This window comes from Narcine bancroftii, chromosome 2 (genome assembly GCF_036971445.1).
Source record: "Narcine bancroftii isolate sNarBan1 chromosome 2, sNarBan1.hap1, whole genome shotgun sequence".
Classification (NCBI taxonomy): Eukaryota; Metazoa; Chordata; class Chondrichthyes; order Torpediniformes; family Narcinidae; genus Narcine; species Narcine bancroftii.
This window is the reverse complement of record NC_091470.1, coordinates 193046573-193068210: the sequence shown is the minus strand read 5'-3', so window position 1 is coordinate 193068210 and position 21638 is coordinate 193046573. Positions and strand designations below refer to the sequence as shown.

The window sequence follows — 21638 nt, the reverse complement described above, 5'->3', positions numbered from 1 at the left end:
CATACAGGAGCCGACCAATTGGCTGAGACAGCAGGCAATGATTGACAGAGTTTGTGGCCAATGAGCACACAGACGCTGACCAATTGGCTAAGACAACAAGCAATGAATGACAGGGATTTAGCCCAATGAGCACAATGGAGCCGACCAATTGGCTGAAACCAGAACTGGGTGAGTCTCCCGTCTCCATGGGGGCTGCTCGGCCTGCAGGATCTATCAGCACTTTCCCAACACGTAAAACAGGCCCTTCGGCCCTTCTAGTCTGAGTCTACATACTATTCTGCCTAGCAATAGTGATGGAGGTCAAACAGTATGGAGATGGTAGAAAAAACACCCGGAAATGTTGGAGGGCCCCCCCCACCCTGGCCCCCCCCCACCCTGGCCCCCCCCACCCTTTATCCGCGGTTTCATTTACAGCGGTAAACCGCTGTCCAAAAATATTAAATGGAAAATTCCAGAAGTGGGAAATCCATAACTTCCAAATAGCGTGCAGTTCTGAGTCAAATGATGGAATCTTGCGCCGTCCTGCCTGGGACGCGAATCAAGCCTTTGTCCAGCATATCCACGCTCTATACACTACCCGACTGCCACGGTATCACAGTTATGTGTGTTCAAGAAATCTTTTTTAATATTGTGGTACAGGTATACCCCTCTTTACAAATACTCATATCACGAAAATTTGCTTTTACAAAGAAACCTGTGTTCGCTTTTGCAGAAGGATTTGAATGGGTTTTCGCTTTTCCAAAAATAGCCTCGAATAGTAGGGACTATGTCTTAGCTTTATGGCATTTCGGCTGACTGAAGGTTACCTCGGAATGCTCTAGTCTTGTAAAGCGGGAGTGCCTGTAATTGTTCTATTATTAGTCATTGTTATTAATCTCTTATTGTGCCTAATTTATAAATTAAACTTTATCATAGGTATGTATTGTGACAGAGCATATAGATATGTTTTTGGGAGATAAATTGTGAAAGTTTGTTAGAGTAGGTCACATACAAACTCTTTAAAACATATCTTATTTAAAATACTGGAGCTCTTCCCCATGCTAGACTTATCGGCTCCACAGCTTTTACAAGTGCTTTGAAGAGTGGATTGTTTACAAAAAGGCAACAGATGAAAGATCTTGTTGGAGCCACAGATTGTCTGGAAGAGACCTTATTGTTCTAAGAGGGTCATGTGGTTTTACAAGCAGAGAGAGTCAAACAGGCTTTCTCTCAGAAAAAGAGAGACACACAGAGATCACTTGTACAGTCTTACAGCCAGCAGATGCAGCTGGGACTGGAACAAGACAAGCTGGCAAGCTTGTAGAATGTCCCATTTTGGAAGACAGCCTGGTCAAAGTCCTTGTGGCTCATGCAAGAGGAGAGGACTGGCTGTCTATTGTTTCACTTGGAATAAGTGAAACAAAAAGGAACTCTGTGGTGACCTGAAGAAAGAGGTTATCATCTGGAGAACCCTGAAGAGGCAGGTTTTGTCAGCAAGACTCTGGAGTGGCTGATGGAAGTTCATCAGTTGTGGATGAACAACAAATGTCTGTCTGAAACTGACAAGAACTTTCCAGAGTGGTAACTGTCACATTTGTGGCCCGAAATGTGAAGTTAATAAAACATTAAACACAAGTTTATCAGGTAAACTTCTCTGGGTCTTTATTCTCCCGTTTCCTTTGTTCTCTTGCTTGTGCTCTTATCTCTCTCTCATACCACGTGACTTCCGGTACATCTCATACATATTCATTATCATGACATCCCTCCTTTAATCAGAAATAAACTTTACCTTCACTTACCAATATCTCTCGGAAACTTACAAACATCGTAACTAATGGTAATACTATAACTCAACTACATAAAATTTACTTCCTACAGCACTCATACATGCACTTTATGATATAAGATTAAATACTGTCCCAAAGTTCTTATTAAAACTATGGCACAAAGTCTTCGTATCGTGTGGGCACTTTCCGGTTTCGTTTCGGCCTGCCTGCAATATTGTCGTCCCTTCTCGGTGGTTCACTCTCGGCGTCGGAAATACTGCTCGCCACGGCTTCGCATGTTTCTGGCGCTCTAGTCACTTCATCAGGAGTGCTGGTAACTGCCTCTGGAACATCATCAGGTCTCTCAGTTTCAGCATCTCGTAATGGCCTTTCCACCTCTTCGCTCGATGTATCTCTGGACTGGTACCTTTTTACACCTGATACATTTCTCTTATACAGGACTCCAGTCGGAGACTTGACTGTCACCATACTGCCACTTCTGGATACAACAGTATAGGGTTGATGGTAATAAGGTGTATCTAGCTTACCACCAGTTTCATGCCTCACTAGAACATTATCTCCTGGCATGATGTCTGAGTACTTGGCTCCACGTTTCGAATCTGTGTACAGCTTTGCTGCACCTTTCTTTTCAGCATCGTGGTCCCTCATCTCCTGGTCGTCCCGGATTTCCTTTATTTCTGGCATTTTTGTGCGGATTTTTCTCCCAAAAAAATGCTTCTGCAGGACTTTTTCCAGTGGTTGCATGAGGTATTGCTCGATAGACAGCCACATAAGATAGCAATGCTTCTCGCCAATTTTGTCCTTCTGCGTGTGCAATCCTCAATCGTTTTTCAATGGACTGATTTTGTCTCTCTACTTCTCTGTTGGCTTGCGGTCATTTTGGAGTTACTTTATGATGGTGGATACCTGTGGTCCTCATGTATTCTGTAAATGTCTCTGAAATGAATTGTGGACCATTGTCAGAGTATAATGTAACAGGTAATCCATATCTTGCGAATATCTCTGCTAACGCTTGTATTGTTTTTTCAGTAGTTGTGGACTTCAACACCACATACTCATAGTATCTGCTGTAGTAATCTATCACTACCATAATTGATTCACCCGTCAGTAAAGGTCCAAGAAAATCAACAGCTACGTCGATCCATGGTCCTGTTGGAAGTTGCGTACTCCGGATCGGTTCTGGCGGATTACTCCTACTTGTGATTTGACATCCGTGACAAGTTTTAACAAATTTCTCGGCGTCTTTATCACAACTTGGCCACCATACCTTGGTTCTGAGGTTTTGCTTGGTACCAACAATGCCTAGGTGTCCTTCATGCGCTAAGGATACGATCTTCGGTCTCAATCTTTGCAGTATCACCAATCTGCAACCTCTTAATACACACTGTCCGATGCAACAAAGTTCGTCTCTAATGGAAATGTAAGCCTTGTGAGTACACTTGTCCCATTGTCCACTCTGTATGCATTCTTTTACTTCCATGAGTTCTGGATCACGTTCGGATTCTCTCTCGACTTCCTTCGTAGTCACAGCTTTCGGTGTCGACTGAATAGCTACGAAGCGTACAAAGCTCTCTGTTTCTGTTCCCAATTCTGACTTGGATTGTGGACCTCCACTGACCCATTGTGTCGAATGTTCCACAGGTTCAATAATGTCTTGTTCGATCAATTCTTTAATTTTGGCTTCGACTTTCCCACGAAGTCCAAACGGAGTTCGGCGCATTGGTTGTGCCTTGGGTTTGACCATTTCATCTACCGCTAGCTTCAATTGTCGACCTTTCAGCTTTCCTACTCCTTGGAAGACTGTGGGGAATTCTTGCTTCATATCCTCGTATGACTGAATTGAATTGACACAAGCTCCAATATGAAGTATTGCCAGGTCTTGCGCTGTGCTTCTACTCAACAATGGTTCTCCCCTCTCTTCTATGACCATAAACTCTGCTTCGGTGTACTTATCTCCAGCTTCAACAGTTGCAGTAAAACATCCAATGGTCTGCAATGGCTTGGTTGCTGTGTATGGATACAGTTTCTTGGAACACTTCTTTGAGGTACAGATGATCTTTTTCCTTTTCAACTTCTCCCATAAATATCGATCAATCACATTACTGTCACTGCCTGAGTCTTCAATGACCTGTACTGTCACTCCACCAATGATCACTGGGACCTTCTCATGACGTACTTCATTCAACGTAAATTGGTAACAACTCTGTTCCTCCTGGGTATCATCATCGTCACCATCTATCTGGCGAATGGTATCTTTCTTTCCAAGATACTTTCCTTTCCCCCAGGCTTTGCCTTTGGAAGTTGTACTCTTCCTCTTCTGGTCTGCATTGGACTTGCTTTTGCACTTCTTTGCAAAATGGTCCTTACCTCCACACTTTCTGCAAACTTTGCCTTTGGCCGGGCAATATGGGTCTTTTCCAAAGTGACCTCGGTTTCCACATCGATAACACTCCACGTCCTGTGTCGACGTATATTTTGGCCGATTATGGCGATGTGAGAGCCTCTTAATTTGCTGGCTTGAGTTGTCTTTCAGGGTCATGGTATGAAATTGCCCTTCAACAGCCTCTAATGCAGCAGCAATAGCTAAAGCATTGGTGAGTTCCAACTCACTCCCTCTTTCCAGTAGACGCCTTCTGAGTTTATCTGATCTACAGTGCTGTACGACTTGATCCAATAACTGGTTGTCCAAATCAGCTGGCATGTAATTGCATCCAACAGCTAGCTGGTGTAGTCTCGTCACGTACTGAGCAATTGTCTGGCCATCTTCTTGTCTCGTTCTCCGAAACAAATGGCGTTGAAATGTAGCATTCGGTGTCACTACATAGTGTGCATTTAATGCATCTACCGCTTTCTGGTACTCATCCTTTCTTCCAGTATTCAAAAGTGTCTTAAATGTTTCCCGAACTGAGGGTCCTGCAGTGAAAAGAAGTAACGCCCTTCTCTGCGCTCTTTGTTCAACTGTACCGGTATCTAGAAATAGGCCACGACTGTCGGCGTAGGATTCAAATTCTTCCAGCCATGCCTTCCACTTCACACTTACAGTGCTTGCATCACCCGTTGGGTCAAAATGAACAATTCCAATATGTGTTAGAAAGTTACCGTCTGCACCAGCCATGAGGAAATATTCCAGCCCCAAAAGTACTGAGTCACAGAGAAAATTCTTATCACCTTGAAGTTGTCTGTAATCCTCTGTAATCTTGTTTAGTCTTTAATTTTCTTCAAGCTTATTTCATCCTCGTCGCCAATGTCACATTTGTGGCCCGAAATGTGAAGTTAATAAAACATTAAACACAAGTTTATCAGGTAAACTTCTCTGGGTCTTTATTCTCCCGTTTCCTTTGTTCTCTTGCTTGTGCTCTTATCTCTCTCTCATACCACGTGACTTCCGGTACATCTCATACATATTCATTATCATGACAGTAACAATTTACCTTTCAAGCACCAAAGCCTGGTGAACTTTATAAATGTTAAATTCTGTGCACGGTATAAGAATTTCCTGCAACCAGTGAACTTGGAGGAATGAGAAGTGAGATTGGACTGTGACCAAAGAAATTTTCTGAACTTAAACACACATTACACACACGTGAGCTTAGAATTAGGAGTTTAGTTAGGTTAGTTACGTCAATAGTGATAAGTTAAAGTTTGTTTCTATTTTCACGTTTAAAGATAATTAAAAGCAGCTTTTGTTTAAATAACCATTTGTCTTGGTGAATATCTATTGCTGCTGGGTTTTGGGGTCCTCTGGGCTCGTAACAGTATGCATGGAAAAAGTTTAGTATATATGAGGTTCAGTACTATCCGCGGTTTCAGGTATCCTCTGGGGGTTTGGAACATATCCCTCATGGACAAGGGGGGACTACTTTGTCTCCTTTGGATGCTGAAATGACCGGCTGAGTTCCTCCAGCATTTCCATGTATTTTTAGGTCAAACTGTCTACTTTATATAGCAAAGATACATAATCGACGTTTTGGGCTTCATCTCCATCAAGGTATGTCAGAAGGAGTCTGAAGAAAAAGGTAAGGGTGGGAGGGGTGGGGGAGAACCGTGGGCCCAAAGGCAGGAGGTCAAGAACTTGAAATTTATGGGTGTCAACATCTCTGAGGATCTGTCCTGGAGCCTTCATGTTGACACAATTACAAAGAAGGTCACCAGCGCTGTACTTTGTGAGGAGATTCGGTGTGTCCCCGAAGACTCTCTACTATGGAGAGCATTCTGGCTGGTTGCATCACTGCCTGGTATGGAACTGCCAATGCTCAGGGCAGGAAAAATCACCAGAGGGTTGTTAACTTGGCCTGCCACATTAAGGGCAGCAGTCTTTGCTCCTTGAGGGCATTGACAACATGTCTTGAGAAAGCATCCTCTATACTCAAGGACCTCCACCACCTCCATGATGCTCCCTTCTCTCTGCTACCATGGGGGAAACGTTACAGGGGCCTAAAGACCACCCATAAATTGAAGGAACAACACCTGATTTTCAGTCTGGGCACTATCCAGCCAGATGGCCTTAACATTGACTTCTCTGCTCTCTGCCAGCCTGCTCTCCTTTCTCCCTCTCATTCCCCCAGCCTTCTTTCCCTCAGTTCTCCACCACCTTCCCTCTCTGTTCACCTAGTTATCCGCCCCACCACCTGTTTGCTGGTGTGCCCTCTATCTCTTATCCACCTTCTACCTTCTTTTGGTCCGAGCGACTGCCCCTATTCCTGCTGACATTTTTCCATGCCTTGATGAAGGGCTCAAGCCCAAAATGTTGGTTCTGTATCTTTATAAAGGACACTGTTTGACCTGCTAACTTTCTCCAGCATTGTGCTTTTACTACAACCATGGTGTCTGCAGACTTTTACTATATTTTGCCTGGTCCCACTGACCTGCAACCCAGTCCATTGCCCTCCATACTCCTCCAATCCATGAACCTGTCCATAGTTTTCTAAGACGTTAAAATCGAGCCCGCATTCACCACTTCAGTTTGTTCCACAATCCAACTACTCTCTATGTGAAGAAGTTGCCCCCATGTTCCCCCTGAGTTTTTTCCCCTTTCACCCTTAACTCATGTCCTCTCGTTTATATCTCACCTACCCTCAGTAGAAATAGCCGACTTTCATTCACTCTGTCTATTCTCCCTCATAATTCTAAATGCCTCTATCAAATCTCCCCTCATTCTTCTACTCTCCAGATAATAAAGTCCAAACCTGTTTAACCTTTCCCTGTAACTCAGTTTCTGAAGTCCGGGCAACATACTGGTAAATCATCTCTGCACTCTTTCTATCTTATTGATATCTTTCCTGTAGTTCAGTGGCCAAAACTGCACAAACTACTCAAAATTTGTCCTTACCAATGTCTTGTACAACTTTACCATAACATCCCAACTCCTGTACTCAATACTTTGATTTATGGCCAATAGGCGAAAAGCTCTCTTTACAACCCTATCCAGCAGTGACCCCACTTTCAGGGAATTATGTATCTGTATTCCCAGATCCGTCTGTTCTTCCACCCTCCTCAGTGCCCGACCGTTCACCATGTACGTCCTTTCTTGGTTTGTCCTTCCAAAATGCAACACCTCACCCTTGTCTGCATTAAGTTCCATCTGCCATTTTCACCCCATTTTTCCAGCTGGTCCAGATCCCTGTGCAAGCTTTGACAGCCTTCCTTGCTGTCCACAATGCCTCCAATCTTAGTGTCATCTGCAAACCTATTGATCCAATTGACCACATTATCATCCAGATTATTGATAGTGATGACAAGCAGCAATGGGCCCAGCGTCGACCCCTGAGGTACATCAATAGTCACAGGTCTCCAGTCTGAGAAGCATCATCCACCTCCACTCTCTGGCTTCTCCCGTCCAGCCATTGTTAAATCCAGTTCACTACTTTACTATGAATACCAAGCGTCTGAACCTTCCTGACTAAGAAGGAGTGGGGAGGTGGGGGAGAGAGGGGGTGGGAAATAAGGAGGGAGTGAGGAGGTGGGGGAAATGAAGGATGGGGAGTGAGGGATGGATTGTGGGGATAGGGAATGATGAGTGGGGGTAGATTTTGGGGGAGTGTAATGATAAGTGGCCTAAACTAGGGTAACCCCCCCACTGAGCACTCACCCAAATTTCCCAATGGGTCGAAGTGATTTGAACTGGACAAGGATGGTGTGAGGAACGGAGGTGGATTCTCACAGGGTTCACTGGAGGCTGGAATGAGAAAGGATCTGAGCATTGGAGAACCGGAGGGAGTAACCAGTTGGGGGAATGACTTAGGGTTTCCTGTGCTGATGAAATGAGAGAGTTACTTGGGAGGCTTCTTAAATTACTTAGAGATGCAAGATTCAAATAACAAAAGAGACTTTACTTACCTATGCCTTCCACCATCTCAGGAAACTGTTCACACACTTGCAAATACATATACATATGCCCCATAGTGGTGCACTACAATTATTACAGTGAGAAGGGTGTATTCTTATGCGGTCACAAAATAGTTCACATTATCTTCACTATATAACAGGGAGGGAATGGGGAGAGAATGGCAGTGATACAAAGATGGACGATATTGACAATGGAGTGGGAAGCTGACCTGGGTGAAATAGCAACGCAAGATCCAATGTGGCCTGGTTTAGTCTTGCTCTCCAGAGTGTGGAGTCAGATGGGAAAGGGGAGCAGTTCTACCTTTCCATCAAGGTTTGTTGTCCTACCAGAAACACGGGCCATTACCAGCTGAGGGCAGGACGTGATGAGGTATAGCCCTGGTGCAGATATGGATGCCTGGCCAATAACCCGTGTGTCCTACAAGCCCATTCAAGTTCGGAAGTGAATTCAGGAAGGTGGCGGCACCAGCTTTTTCTTGAAGTGGTGTACCTGGCACAGCCTGATCACATCCAGCCCTGCCTATCACAACTCAACTCTGCCCTGTCCTCGACCCACCATTGGCATCACCCTGCCCACAAACACACCTGATCCCTGGTCTGTGTAGCTGGCCTTCCCCAGCCCATTCCAATTCTGCCACTCCGTTTCCTGTCCCCGTTCCTCCTGTCTCCGCCACGCTGGGTTTCCTGCACTGAATCAATTCCCATATATTCATATCCTCTGATATACATCGATCCCTTAACCTGAGGTGGCATGGTTAGCCTAAAGCTATTACAGCACAAGTAGCCCGGGTTCAAATTATCCCCGCGACTGCGTGGGTTTCCTCCAGGTTCTCTGATTTCCTCCCACCCTTCAAAAAATGTATGGGGTTTGTAGCAGATTGGTGTACTTGGGGGGTATTCACTCCTGGGCCAGAAGAGCCTGTAACTGTGCTGAATGTCTGACTTTAAAAATCTACATTTTAAAATGGGCCAAACTGCTCCATCACCAGTGCATTCCTCTTCATCTCTGCCATCTCATCCATGCACCCCCCCCCCCCAATTCCTTTGAGGGTTGTGGGGGTGGGGTGGGCTGTGGCGGTCGATAATGACTGGTAGCCTGTACTAGGGTCCTCCCCTACTGAGCGCTGACCCAGACGGAGTGGTTTGAACCAGAGAAAACATTGGCATGAGTGTGGAATGGAGGTGGGTTCTCATGGATTATCTTGCTTTTCCTTAAACCTGTCCACATCTCCTCAACTCTTTGGGAAACCAAGAGTTTTCATGGATTTATCAGGAACTATCTGACTTGTAACGACTCTCAAGTTCATTCTCCCTCCATGGAAATGCCTCGACAACAATCTTGTCAAACTCTTCCCTAACTACACTTGTGTCAGATTATATATTGTATATAGATATATTTTAAAGGAGATAAATTGTAGCAGGTTTTTAATGTAGGTCACACACAAACACTTCACAACACAGATCTCGTTTAAAATGCCAGAGCTCTGCTCAAGCCAGACAGTCTGGGCTCCAAGTGTCTTTGCAAAAACTTTGAAAAATGTCTATGGAGACTTCACAAATAGGTGATAATTGGACATGCTGTGGGGTAATGGATTATTGTTTTGGAAACCAACAGATGACCAGACTCGGAAAATTAGGTCCAGAGCCACAGTCGGCTGTTCTGAAGGTCATGAAGTTTTCTCTGAGAGGGGGAGAGAGAGAAAGAGAGAAATTCAGTTCTAAAATTCAGTATCAGCAGCTGTGACTGGAACAGGACAAGCTGGCAAACTTGTGGAAAAGCCCCATTTGGAAGAAGGGTCGTGAGTACTTAGTTCAGCCTGGTCAAAGTCTTTGTGGTCCATACAAGAGGAGATGGCTGGCTGTATAATATATCACTTGAAATAAGGGAAACAAAAAGGAACTCTGTGGTGACCTGAAAGAAAGAAGTGATCATCTGGAACCAGTGAACTTGAAGGAGTGAGAAGTGAGATTGGACTGTGAATTAAAGAACTTTTCTGAACTTACACACACATTTCATACATGTGCGCTTAGAATTAGAAGGGGGTTAAGTCAGTAGTAAAAAGTTAAAGTTTGATCCTGTTTTCATATTTAAAGATAATTAAAAGCAACTTTTGTTTAAGTAACCATTTGTCTTGGTGATTTTCTATTGCTGCTGGGTTTTGGGGTCCTCTGGGCCCTTAACACACCGGCCAACATTTTTTTTTTCTAAAGGTTTGCTTCCCAAAAGAAAATTGGGGATTATGATAGATAACTTCAAGCTGAACACAAAGATAATTTTAGATTTGCTGTTTCACGTAGGAAGTTGGAGAAACATTAAATTAACTTTTATTGAATTTAGTCTGTTTAATTGTATAATGATGCTGACACATTGCATCAGTTCAACTGACCTAAAAATGTTTTGCCGCTGATTTTCGTTTGTACTCAGCATCTGATGCCTCATGTGTCAGTCCCAAACAATCATCAGTTGGGTGGTGGTGGATGCTGGAACATTAGGGGCATTTGAGAGACTCTTAGATAGGCACATGGATCCCAGTTGCCCCTGCTACCACTTTTCCATGGTCTCAATGTCCCTGGTGAAACCTTTCACCGTGTTCATCACTGACCGCACCAAGATCAGCGGGGAAGACGGCCAAGGGTGAATGCAGAAAATGAATTTTCAATGACATGTTGCACTTCGTGGCTTTGTCCGCTTGAACCAGCTAGATATAGTCTGGCAGTCTGAGGATACCAAGAAAATTCTCTTTGCCATCTTTAAATGCCTCCAAAGCAGGCCCAGGCCCAAGGCAACATTTGCATAGCATCTGCACTGTGTAGTGATGGAGCGCTACCACCAGGAGGAGTCAGAGACGGAGTGTGTAGCATCTGGGGAATGTTGCATCAAGATGGATGCCTCCACGAGGTCTGGCGTGTTTAGGTTCTGTTCTTAGGATTGTTGGCTTTAATTAAGAAATCTAGTTGTTTTAAAAAGAACCCACATTTCTTTATTGTAATAAAAGAAACATCACACTGAGCACATGCCCAGGCATGCTTGGACTGGACAAAGCAGCTTGCTTTATGGGCAATATAATAGTAGACTTAAAATGGGACAGGAAATCACAAAAATAGGTTAGTCTAAAAAAAGGGTACATGAAAGGAAAATTTTACAGGTGATTTCCATGATCAGCAGCCCAAACTCCATAAAATGCACCTAAAAGTGTTAAGGAAGCAAAATCTTCATTGTCCGCTGTTATCTTTCCCTGGAATAATCATCATTTCTCATTCTTCGAGCCTTCCAGCCCCATCTCATTGACACCATTCCCCCCCCCCCCCCATATCTCCATCCACTCTGCAGCCAACCCTCCCCATTCTGCTCTTGGACAATTCCTCCCCTCTGTCTCTTCTGAACCAACCTCTGTCCCTGGGCCCAGGCAGGCAGCCAGCGACCCCGGCAGTGATGTCAAAATCCCAACTATTGAGTCACAATCACCTCTGACATCTCTGCGACAACCGTTGAAGGTGACGTCACGCTCAGGGGAAATTAATGGGGGGGGAGCTGACTGCAGGCACTTTACAACACAAACAGCTGAAATAATGACATGTGCTCGGTTACCCCGGGCAAAACGCAGATCACAATCAGTCCTGAGCAGGGCAACTTGAACAAAAATAACAGCAGGCAGAGAGAGAGAGAGAGAGAGAGAGAGAGAGAGAGAGAGAGAGAGAGAGAGGATAATGTCCAGCAGAGCAGACAGAGGCAAACTTCAGAAATATTCCAGATTAAGTAGAAATCAGGGCCCACCTAGTGTAAGTATCAGGCACACACCATCACTACCCAGAACATATCTGAATGCCTCCGATCTCCTGGATCTGCTGGGGTTTCCAGCAGAGTAAGACTAGCTTGTGCATTGAGCTCGTGGTATAACTGTGGGTAAAGCCCTGGCTGAATCGCAGGAAGCAAAGAGAAGACAGGGATCATATTCTGGTCGGCTGCCAGGTGCTAGGGGTGTTCTACAGGGGTCGGGGTTGGGGCCGCTTCTTTTGATGTTGTATGGTAATGATTTGGATTATGGATTGAGTGACTTTGTGGCCAGGTTTGCAGATGATACGAAGGTAGTTGGAGGAGCAGGAGGTGTTGAGGAAACAGAAAGGCTGCAGAAGGACTTGGACAGATTAGGAGAATGAGCAGAGAGGTGACAAATGAAATACCATATTGGAAAGTGTACTTTGGAAAATAAATGGGCAGACTATATTTTTAAATGGGGAGAAAATTGAAAATTCCCAGATGCAAAGAGAGCAGGGAGTCCTCGTGCTGGATGGGCTGAAGGGAAACTCACAGGTTGAATTGGGGGTGAAGAAGGCGAATGCGATGCTGGCATTCAGTTCAAGCGGAATAGGATACAAGGGCAGGTTGAGGCTTTATAAGGACCTGGGAAGACCTCACATGGAGAATTATGAGCAGTTTTGGGCTCCTCATTTCAGAAGGGATACGGTGACTTTGGAGAGGGTTCGGAGGAAGTTCTCAAGGATGATTCCGGAAAGGAAATCGTTATTACATGAGGAGCATTTGACAGCTCTGGGCCTGTACCCATTGTAATTTAGGAGAATGAAGGGCAAGTCTCATGGAAATATTTGTAACGTTGAAAGGTGTGGACAGAGTAGATGTGGAAAGGTTTTTTCCCACGGTGGGAGAGTCTTGTTTGAGAGGACACAAATTCAGGATTGAGGGCGTCCACTTGCGGAGGATTCAGCCAGAGGGCGGTGTTTCTGTGGAATTTGTTGCCACAGTTGGTCGTGGAGGCCAGGTCATTTAAAGCAGAGATTGATAGGTTCTTGATTAGCCAGGGCATCAAAGGTTATGGGGAGAAGGGCGGGCAGTGGGGCTGAGTGGGAAAATGGATCAGCTCTTGATTAAATGGTGGGGCAGACTTGATGGGCTGAATGACCTCTTTCTGATACTAGGTCTTATGGACATGCCCTCCCCTGTGGGGGGGTCACAGCCTCATTTTCCTTTCACCTCATGTAATGGACGCCATGTTTAGCACAGCGGTTAGCACAATGCTGTTACAGCACCCACATTCGGGACTGGGGTTCGAATCCCACGTATCTGTAAGGGGTTTCTACGTTCTCCCCGTGCCGTGTGGGTTTTCCCTGGAAGCTCCATTTCCTCCCACCCTTCAGAATGTACCAGTGGGGGGAGGGGGGGGGTTTTGGTCAATTGGTGTAATTGGGCGGCATGGGCTTGAAGGTGGAATGGTCTGTTACCATGTTGTATGTATGTCTAAACTTACATTTAAAACATGAATATTCTTTCCGGTTTTTATGTTGTCGGGAGGGGAGAAGTTTGGAAGAAAGTGAACACAGGGAAGGGGCCCATAAACTTTGAGCAAAGTCATGGGTGTGAGGGGTGAGGCAGGGGAGACATAGCCGAAGAAAGGTTGAGAATGGCTGGTCTGGGAGCACGGTCTGAGTTGCAACCCACTGCCCCACATCTTAAACTGAAGTACAGTGGGATCCTTGGGTGAATTAGGTGAGGAAGAACATTCGGCCCCTCACCCACATCCTGTACCACTCCAGCCTAGAACTGAGCATTGTAGTGATATGGTTGTGTGTACAGGCTGGCCCGCCCTCCTGATGACATCCTCTCCTTGACTCCTCCCTGGTCTCCCCCCATGTGACCCAGGCCATAAAGGTCGTCCCCTCTCCCTCTCCTCATTTTCCCTAGCCTGGACCCAGGCCAGCAGTCTCTTGTATAATAAAGCCTATCATTCCCCTCAGTCTTTGTCCTTGTAATCAAGGGGCAACTGGTAGCGCCCAACAAGCATTTGTGCAGCTCTTCTAATAAATCACCTGGCCTTTTCTTTTTAAAAAAAAACAAAAGGGAGCTCTCTTGATTCCTTTCTCCCCCTCCAAATCCCAAACAGGAATGGGCCAGTTACTTCTGTGGCTGCCAGCAGGACTTTCTTCTCATTGTGTAACAACTGCATGGTAACAGCGTCAACGACCTGGGTTCGCACCTGGCGCTGTCTGGAGGCTCTCCTCGTGTCTGCGTGGGTTTCCTCCGGGTGCTCTGGTTTCCTCCCACCTTCCAAAAACATACGGTGGGGTGGGGGGGGAAAAGTAGGTCAATTGGGAGTAATTGGGCGGCATGGTCTCATGAACCGGAAAGGGGTGGTTACTGTGCTGTATGTTTTTAAAATGTTTTTAAAACAAATAAATGGTCTGAACACCAATGGTGCAGATCTTGCCACATTCTGAGCATACTCAGGCACCAAGTCTGTCCACATATCTTATTGTATGCGATGATTAATGGTACTTAATCTAATCTTCCATCAGTGTTTATTGATATTTCCTGCTTGAGCTTCCACCTTTGAGATTAAACTGTTTAGTTTACACAGCAGTGTATCTGTTGTAGCACAAACTCCACATAAAGAAACCATAATTATCAGTGGGGACAGCAAGGTTACAATGAGGGGTGTTAGCTGAGGTCAGCATGGACTTCCCTGGCAGGTGAATGCGGCAGGGAGATCAGAAATGGAAGATTAGCAGCACGTGCATTTAAATCTGAACCAACACTGCTGGGACACGAAGGTTGGAGGAGTCGGAGATGGAGCTGAAGGTTGTGGAAGATTACAAGAGGATATAGACAGGATGCAGAGGTGGCCAGAAAGGAGGCAGATGCCGTTCTATCCAGATACGTGTGAGGCGATGCATTTTGGAAGGACAAACCAGAAGGCTGAGCACAGGGTAAAAGGTCGGTTTACTTCACAGTGTGGATGAACAGAGAGACCTTGGGGTTCAAATCCATACACTCCTCAAGGTCGCCACACAGGTTGATAAGATAGTTAAGAAGGCCTATGGGCCGTTGGGCCTCGTTAGTCAGGGGACTGAGTTCAGGAGTTGAGAGGTCATGTTACAACTCTACAAATCTCTGGTAAGACCACATGTAGAGTATTGTGTTCAGTTCTAGTCACCTCATTACAGGAAGGATGTGGAAGCCGTGGAGAGGGGGCAGAGTAGATTCACCAGGATGTTGCCTGGTTGGAAAACGTCTTATGTGGCAAGGTTCGCAGAGCTGGGACTTTTCACTTTGGAGCACAGAAGAATGAGAGGAGACTTGATAGAAGTAAACAAGATTATTAGACAGGGTAGACGACCAGCGCCTGTTTCCCAGGACAGGATCAGCAAACACCAGAGGATGTGTGCACAAAGTGAAGGGATGGAAGTTGAGGGGAGACATCAGGGATAGGATTTTTTACACAGAGAGTTGTGGAGGGCTGGAAAGCCTCACTGGAGGTGGTGGTGGATGCTGGAACATTAGGGGCATTTGAGAGACTCTTAGATAGGCACATGGATGAAAGGAAAATAGAGAGTTATGGGGTAGGGAGGGTTTAGTATTTTTTTTAAAGGAATATATGGGTCAGGACCACATCAAGGGCCCAAGGGCCTGTACTGTGCTGTAGTGTTCTATGTTCTATAAGGGATGGATTGGGTTATGGAGAAGGTCCCATGATAGTGATGTTAAGGGAGAGGATTCCCCAGGTGGACTATTGTAGAGGAGACTCTTCACAATTGGAACGAGATCAATGCACACAGAGTGGTTAGATCCATAGAACAAACACTGCAGCCCAGAAGCAGCCCCTTTGGCCCTTCTAGTCTATGCCAAACTATTATTCTGCCTAGTCCCACTGGCCTGCACCTTCCATACATCTCCCATCCAAATACCTATCTGAATTTTAAATTTAGACATACAGCACGATGACAAGCCCACGAGCCCATGCCGCCCAATTGCTTCTGATTGCCCATGTTTTGAAGGGTGGGAGGAAACTGGAGAACCCGGGGGAAAATCCACGCAGACACAGTGAGAACGTACAAACTCCTTACAGACAGCATGGGATTTGAACCCGTGTCACTGGTACTGTAATGGTGATGTGTCAACTGCTACGTGAACCGTAGCTTAAAAGTTTCTTAAATTTAAAATTCGACCCCGCATTCACCACCTCAACCAGCAGCTCGTTCCGCCCTCCCACCGCTCCCTGTGTGAAGAAGTTCCCCCTCATGTTCCCTTTAAGCCTTTCCCCCTTCACCCTTAACCCGTGACCTCAGTTGGTATCTCACCCACCCTCAGTGGAAAAAGCCTCCCTACGCTTACTCTGTCTATGCCCCTTGTATAGGATCTGGGGAGCCAGGATCTGGGGTGGGGGTGTGTGGATGGGGTTTGGGATCTTTGGCTCAGGGCTGGAAGGAATCAGGTTCATTGGGTGGGGCAGCGAGGGTGGTCTTGGGGGTTATTAGCTGGGAAAAGTGTGGATGGATTTGGGCGTCAATGGGATGGGGTGTGGGGTTCATTGATGGTGGGGGGGTTATTCCTGAGGTGACGATCCTTCATGGGCGTGGATTCACGACAAGAAGTATTACAAAAGGTTTGATCCTTTCTCATCAGGTGAAGAGAAGGCGAGTGTCTTTCTCCCGGATGGATGGGTTAGATCTCGAAGGAAGTGCTACCAAAAAGGACAGAACAGGTCCGTTCACCATCCTGTCCATCCCTCCTGAGTTAGTGAGTATCCAGTGTAGTTCATTCAGGAGGATCACCTTCATCTAAACCAGGTGCAAAAACATTCTACAAGCATCTTGGCCTTCTAAGACACAATTATAATCCCATTCATTAGAGCAACTTCCTGTGACTGTGCTCACTCTATTGACATCTGGGTCTATTCTGCATTGTAGTAAACACACCTCCCAAATCCTGGAGGTGACAACAGGCCCTTTCCAACTGCCGCGTAAAATGAGAATTTGCCCGGTTAGTGCCCCAGTTGCACGGCAGTTAGAAAGGGTCCAACCTAGTCAACCCCGTCGGAACCCAATCGGGTCATCGACCTACCTCAACATGACTTGAACAGGAAAATGGCCGTCCCACTTATTTATTTCAGTGACATCAGCGCTGGCTGCGCACGTCATCGGGCAGCCAGCTTCTGAAAGTTCAGCAGTTCTTCCAGTGAGTGCGTGGTGCATCATCGCCAGGGCAGGATCCCTCTTAAATCTCCAGGTTGGCGATTTAATGGGTCGATCCTCCCGCAATTTGAAAGGTCCTTTCCAGCATCTTTACCCCATTAATTGCACCCAAGTCCCAGGAGGGCGACCCAGGGGCTGCAATTTAAAAGGGGTTGAAGATATATTGCCGAAGTTTCGGACCTGAGCCCATCTTCAGGGGAAAATCTGGAAAGGCAGAAGCAGGATGTATCAGAAAGTCTCCGAATTCAAACAACAGAGGTGGGGTGGGAGGAAGGAGGAATCCAGAACAACAAAAGGTATTAATGGGATGTGATAAAGGGAGGAGTGAGAATTTTTCATGTCTGTGTGAAAGGAGATAGGGAATGGAGAGATGATGGTGGGGGGAGGGAGTGGGGGGAATGGTTTTAACAAAAGCCAGAGAAGTTGATATTAATGTGATCCAGACGGAAGATGAGGTGTTGCTTCTCCATTGTACAGGTGATCTCAATCTGGTATTGCACGAGACCATGGACAGACACATTGGCAAGGGAATGGAATGGAGAATGATGGTGAAAAGACCACCTGAGTTCCTCCAGCATTTTGGTGTGTTTACTACAACCACAACCTGTTGTGTTTCACCCTATTCTGTATTGTGTTGAATTTTGGATTAAAATTTGGATGTACAGCACGGCAACAGGCTCTGGGTGAGGAGGGCCTGGTACAGGTTTGAGGTGGCTCTGAGGGGGAGCAGGTTGGTAGGTGTGGAAGGGGGTCTTCAGCCACTGTCTTTCTCTCACCTCCCAGCTGGACCAGATCATCGCGGCTCTGTCGGTGAAGGACGTGGTGATGTTGGGACAGACTTGCCGATACTTGAACCACCTCTGCAGCAACGAGTCGGTCTGGAAACGCATCGGCCGGCAGCTGGCGCCGAGGCTCAGCGCCGGGAGCACAGCCAAGGACCGCTTCTGGAAATGGGCCTCCGTCATCAACTGTGAGCTCCTAACCCCATCCACAGTTGATCGCCTACCCCCCCCCCCACCATTCTTCCATCCTGGTCTCTGAACCTCCCCCACTAGGTAGGGGAGGAGTCCATGACCGATCCTGGGGGAGTGGATGGGGTCCATGTCCAGGCCCCAATCCCTGAAGGGAGGGATAGGGAAGGGTCTGTAACCAGCCTTCAGGAGGAGGGGAGGGGTTATTTAACTGCCCCTTGATCCTCAAGGATAGAGGAGGGGCTCCCTCAAGTCCCTGGGGGTAGGGGAGGAGTTCAGTGTCCAGCCCTGGGGAAGGGGAGGGTGGTCCCCAATCAATGAAGGGGGAGGGGAGAGGAAGGGAAGGGAGAGTCCTGTGACCAGCCTTCGGGGAGAGGGGAGGGGCTCCTGTCCCTGATCCATGAGGGAGGGTAGGGGAGGAAAGGAGTCCATGACCAGCCCTGTGGGAGGGGAGTGGTGGCTATGTCCAGTCCTCAATCCCCAAGGGGAGGGGAGGGGAGGGGAGGGGAGGGGAAGGGAGGAGACCTTGTCCTGCCCCTTGATCCAAGAGGTTAGGGAAGGGGAGAGATTCCCTGTAGACCTTGGAGTAGGGGAGGGACTCCATGCCCAGCCCTCTGATCCCCCAGGGAGGGAAAGGGTTGGGTCATGTTCAGCCCCCTGTTCCCTGATGGGAGGGGAGGGGATAGGTCTGTCCTCTGCACCCGATCCATTGGGGAAAAGGATGGGGTGGGGAGGGGTGGGGGGAAGGGTAGGGGATGGAGTCCATATCCTTCCCCCGATCCCTGGGAGGAGGTGGGAGGGCTGTGGGGAAGGGAATGGGTAGGGGTCTGGCCACTGCTGCCTGATCCCAAGGTTAGAGGAGGGGAATGGAGGGGAGGGGTGAAGGGGATGGGAATGGGAAGGACTCTCCCCTGCTCCTCAACCCTGGGGGAGGGAAGGGGGTCTGCCTCCACCCCCGATCCTGTTCCCCAAGAAAGTGGTCCATCTAGACCTGATTCTGCTGGCTCATCTTATGCATCTCCCCTCCACTCAGATACCAAAGGGCTGTATTTCCAGACATTTGGGGGTCGAAGGAAGAGTGTGAGTCGAGCAGTGGCCCCTCACCTGTCACACGGATACCGCAAGTTCATCCCCACCAAGGACAACGTTTTCATCCTGGACTACAACGGCACGCTGTTCTTCCTGAAAAATGCCCTTGTCTCGTCCAGCCTGGGCCAGATCCAGTGGAAGCGAGCTTGTCGCTACAACGTGCTCTGCCGCAACGTGAAGGATGTGAGTGTAAATTCCTGCTACTGCCTCAATCCGGAGAACTGGGCGTCCGCTCACTGTTATCAGTGTGGGCACTGGGAGGAGGTGCACTCTGTGTCTGAACTAGAGAGTGTGAGATGGGATGGTGCGGAGGGAGCTTCACTCCGTGTCTGACCCAGGAGGTGTGTGACGTGATGGTGCAGTGGGAGCTTCATTCACTGTGTGAACCCTGGGAGTGTGTGATGGTACAGTATGGAGGTAACTTAACTCTGTGTCTGGCCCCGGTAGTGTGTGACGGGTCGGTGCGGAAGGAGCTTCATTCTGTGACTGACCCCGGGAGTGTGTGATGGGACAGTGCAGACGGAAGTTAACTCTGTGTCTGACACCGGAAGTGTGTGATGGGACGGTGCGGAGGGAGCTTCACTTTGTGCCTGACCCGGGGAGTGTGCGATGGGTTGGTGTGTAGGGAGATTCACTCAGAGTCTGACCCCAGGAGTGTGTGACGGGACAGGGCAGAGGGAGATTAACGTTATGTCTGAACCCGAGAGTGTGTAATGGGATGGGAGCGGAGGGAGTTTCATTCTGTGACTGACCTGGGGAGTGTGTTATGGTATGGTGCAGAGGGAGCGTCTCTCTGTGCCTGACCCGGGGAGTGTGAGATGGGACGGTGCAGAGGGAGCATAAATTTGTGTCTCACCCCAGGAGCGTATGATGGAATGGTACGGAGAGAGCTTCACTCTGCGTCTGTCCCCGGGAGTGTGTTATGGGACGGTGCGGAGGGAAGTTCACTCTGTGTCTGACCCAGGCAGAGTGTGACGAGACAGTGCAGAGGGAGCTTCATTCAGTGTGTGAAACTGGGAGTGTGTGATAGTACAGTGTGGAGGGAGCTTAACTCTATGTCTTGCCCCGGCAGTGTGTGACGGGTCGGTGCGGAAGGAGCTTCATTCTGTGTCTGACACCGAGAGCGTGTGATGGGACGGTGCAGTGAGAGCTTCGACCTGTGTCTGATACCAGAATGTGCGATGGTACGGAGAGGAGGGAGATTCACTCTGTGTCTAACACAGGGAGTATGTGATGAGATGGTGCAGTGGGAGCTTCATTCTGTATCTGACCCTGGGAATGTGTGATGGGAAGTGTGCAGAGGGAGCTTCACTGTGTGTCTGACACCGAGAGTGTGTGACGCGACGGGGTGGAATGAACTTAACTTTGTGTCAGACCCCGGGGATGTCTGATGGGTCGGGTGCAGAGGGTGATTCACTCTGTGTCTGACACCGGGAGTATGTGATGGGACGGAGCAGCGAGAGCTTCAATCTGTGTCTGACCCTGCGAGTGTGTGATGGGATGGTGTTATGAGAGTTCAACCTGGTCTGATCCCGGAATGTGTGATGGGACGAAGCGGAGGGAGATTCACTCTTTGTCTAACTCAGGGAGTGTGTGATGAAACGGTGCAGAGATAGCTTCATTCTATGTCTGCACCCGGGCTGGGAGTGTGTGATAGTACGGTATGGAGTCAGCTTCACTCTTTGTCTGTCGCGGGAGCGTGTAATGGAATGGTGCAGATGGGCTTCACTCTGTGTCTGGCCCCGGGAGTGTGCGATAGGACGGTGCTAAGGGAGCTTCATTTTGTGTATGATCACAGGAGACTTTTGAGGGGAAGGTGAGGAGGGAGTTTCGCTCTGTTCCTGACCTGAGGAGGGTGTGATTGGACGCAGCGTAAGGAGCTTCCTTCTGTCTCTGTCCACGGAGTGTGCGATGGGACAGTGCGGTTGGAAGTTTTCTCTGTCTATGACCCGGGAGTGTGTGTGGGACGGAGCGGAGGGAACTTCACTCCATGTCTGACCCAGGGAGTATGTGATGGGACAGTGTGAATGAATTTTCATTCTGCGTCTGGCCATGGGAGTGTGTGAAAGGACAGGGCGGAGGGAGCTTAACTTTGTGTCTTACTCCAGGAGTGTGTGTTGGGATGGGTGCGGAGGGAGCTTAACTCTCTGACACCTGGAGTGTGAGATGGGACAGTACGGAGCAAGCTTCATTCTGTGTCTTACACGGGGAGTGTGTGATGGGACGGTGCGGAAGGAGCTTCTCTCTGTGTCTAACTCCAGCATTGAGTGATAGGATGGTGCAGAGGGGGTTTCAATTTGTGTCTGACCTCGGGAGTGTATGATGGAACGGTGCAGGGGGAGCTTCACTCTTGGTCTGACACCGGGAGTGTGTGACAAGACTGTACAGAGGGAGCTTCATTCGGTGTCTGAACCATGGATATGTGATGGAACGGTGCGGAGGGAGCTTCACTTTGTCTCTGACTCTGGGAGTGTGTGATGGG

General features: G+C 47.8%; 1 protein-coding gene across 1 annotated transcript in view; it reads left to right on the top strand.

The window, feature by feature from the left end:
• Nucleotides 1-11718: 11718 nt before the first annotated feature.
• Nucleotides 11719-21638, top strand: part of LOC138754868 (F-box only protein 24-like) — a 106185-nt gene continuing 96265 nt past the window's right edge. The window contains exons 1-4 of the mRNA XM_069919791.1: nucleotides 11719-11891; nucleotides 16528-16641; nucleotides 17880-18066; nucleotides 19101-19339. Of these exons, the coding sequence (XP_069775892.1) occupies nucleotides 11820-11891; nucleotides 16528-16641; nucleotides 17880-18066; nucleotides 19101-19339 (612 nt within the window). The 5' untranslated portion in view covers nucleotides 11719-11819. The remainder of the gene's footprint in view (nucleotides 11892-16527; nucleotides 16642-17879; nucleotides 18067-19100; nucleotides 19340-21638) is intronic.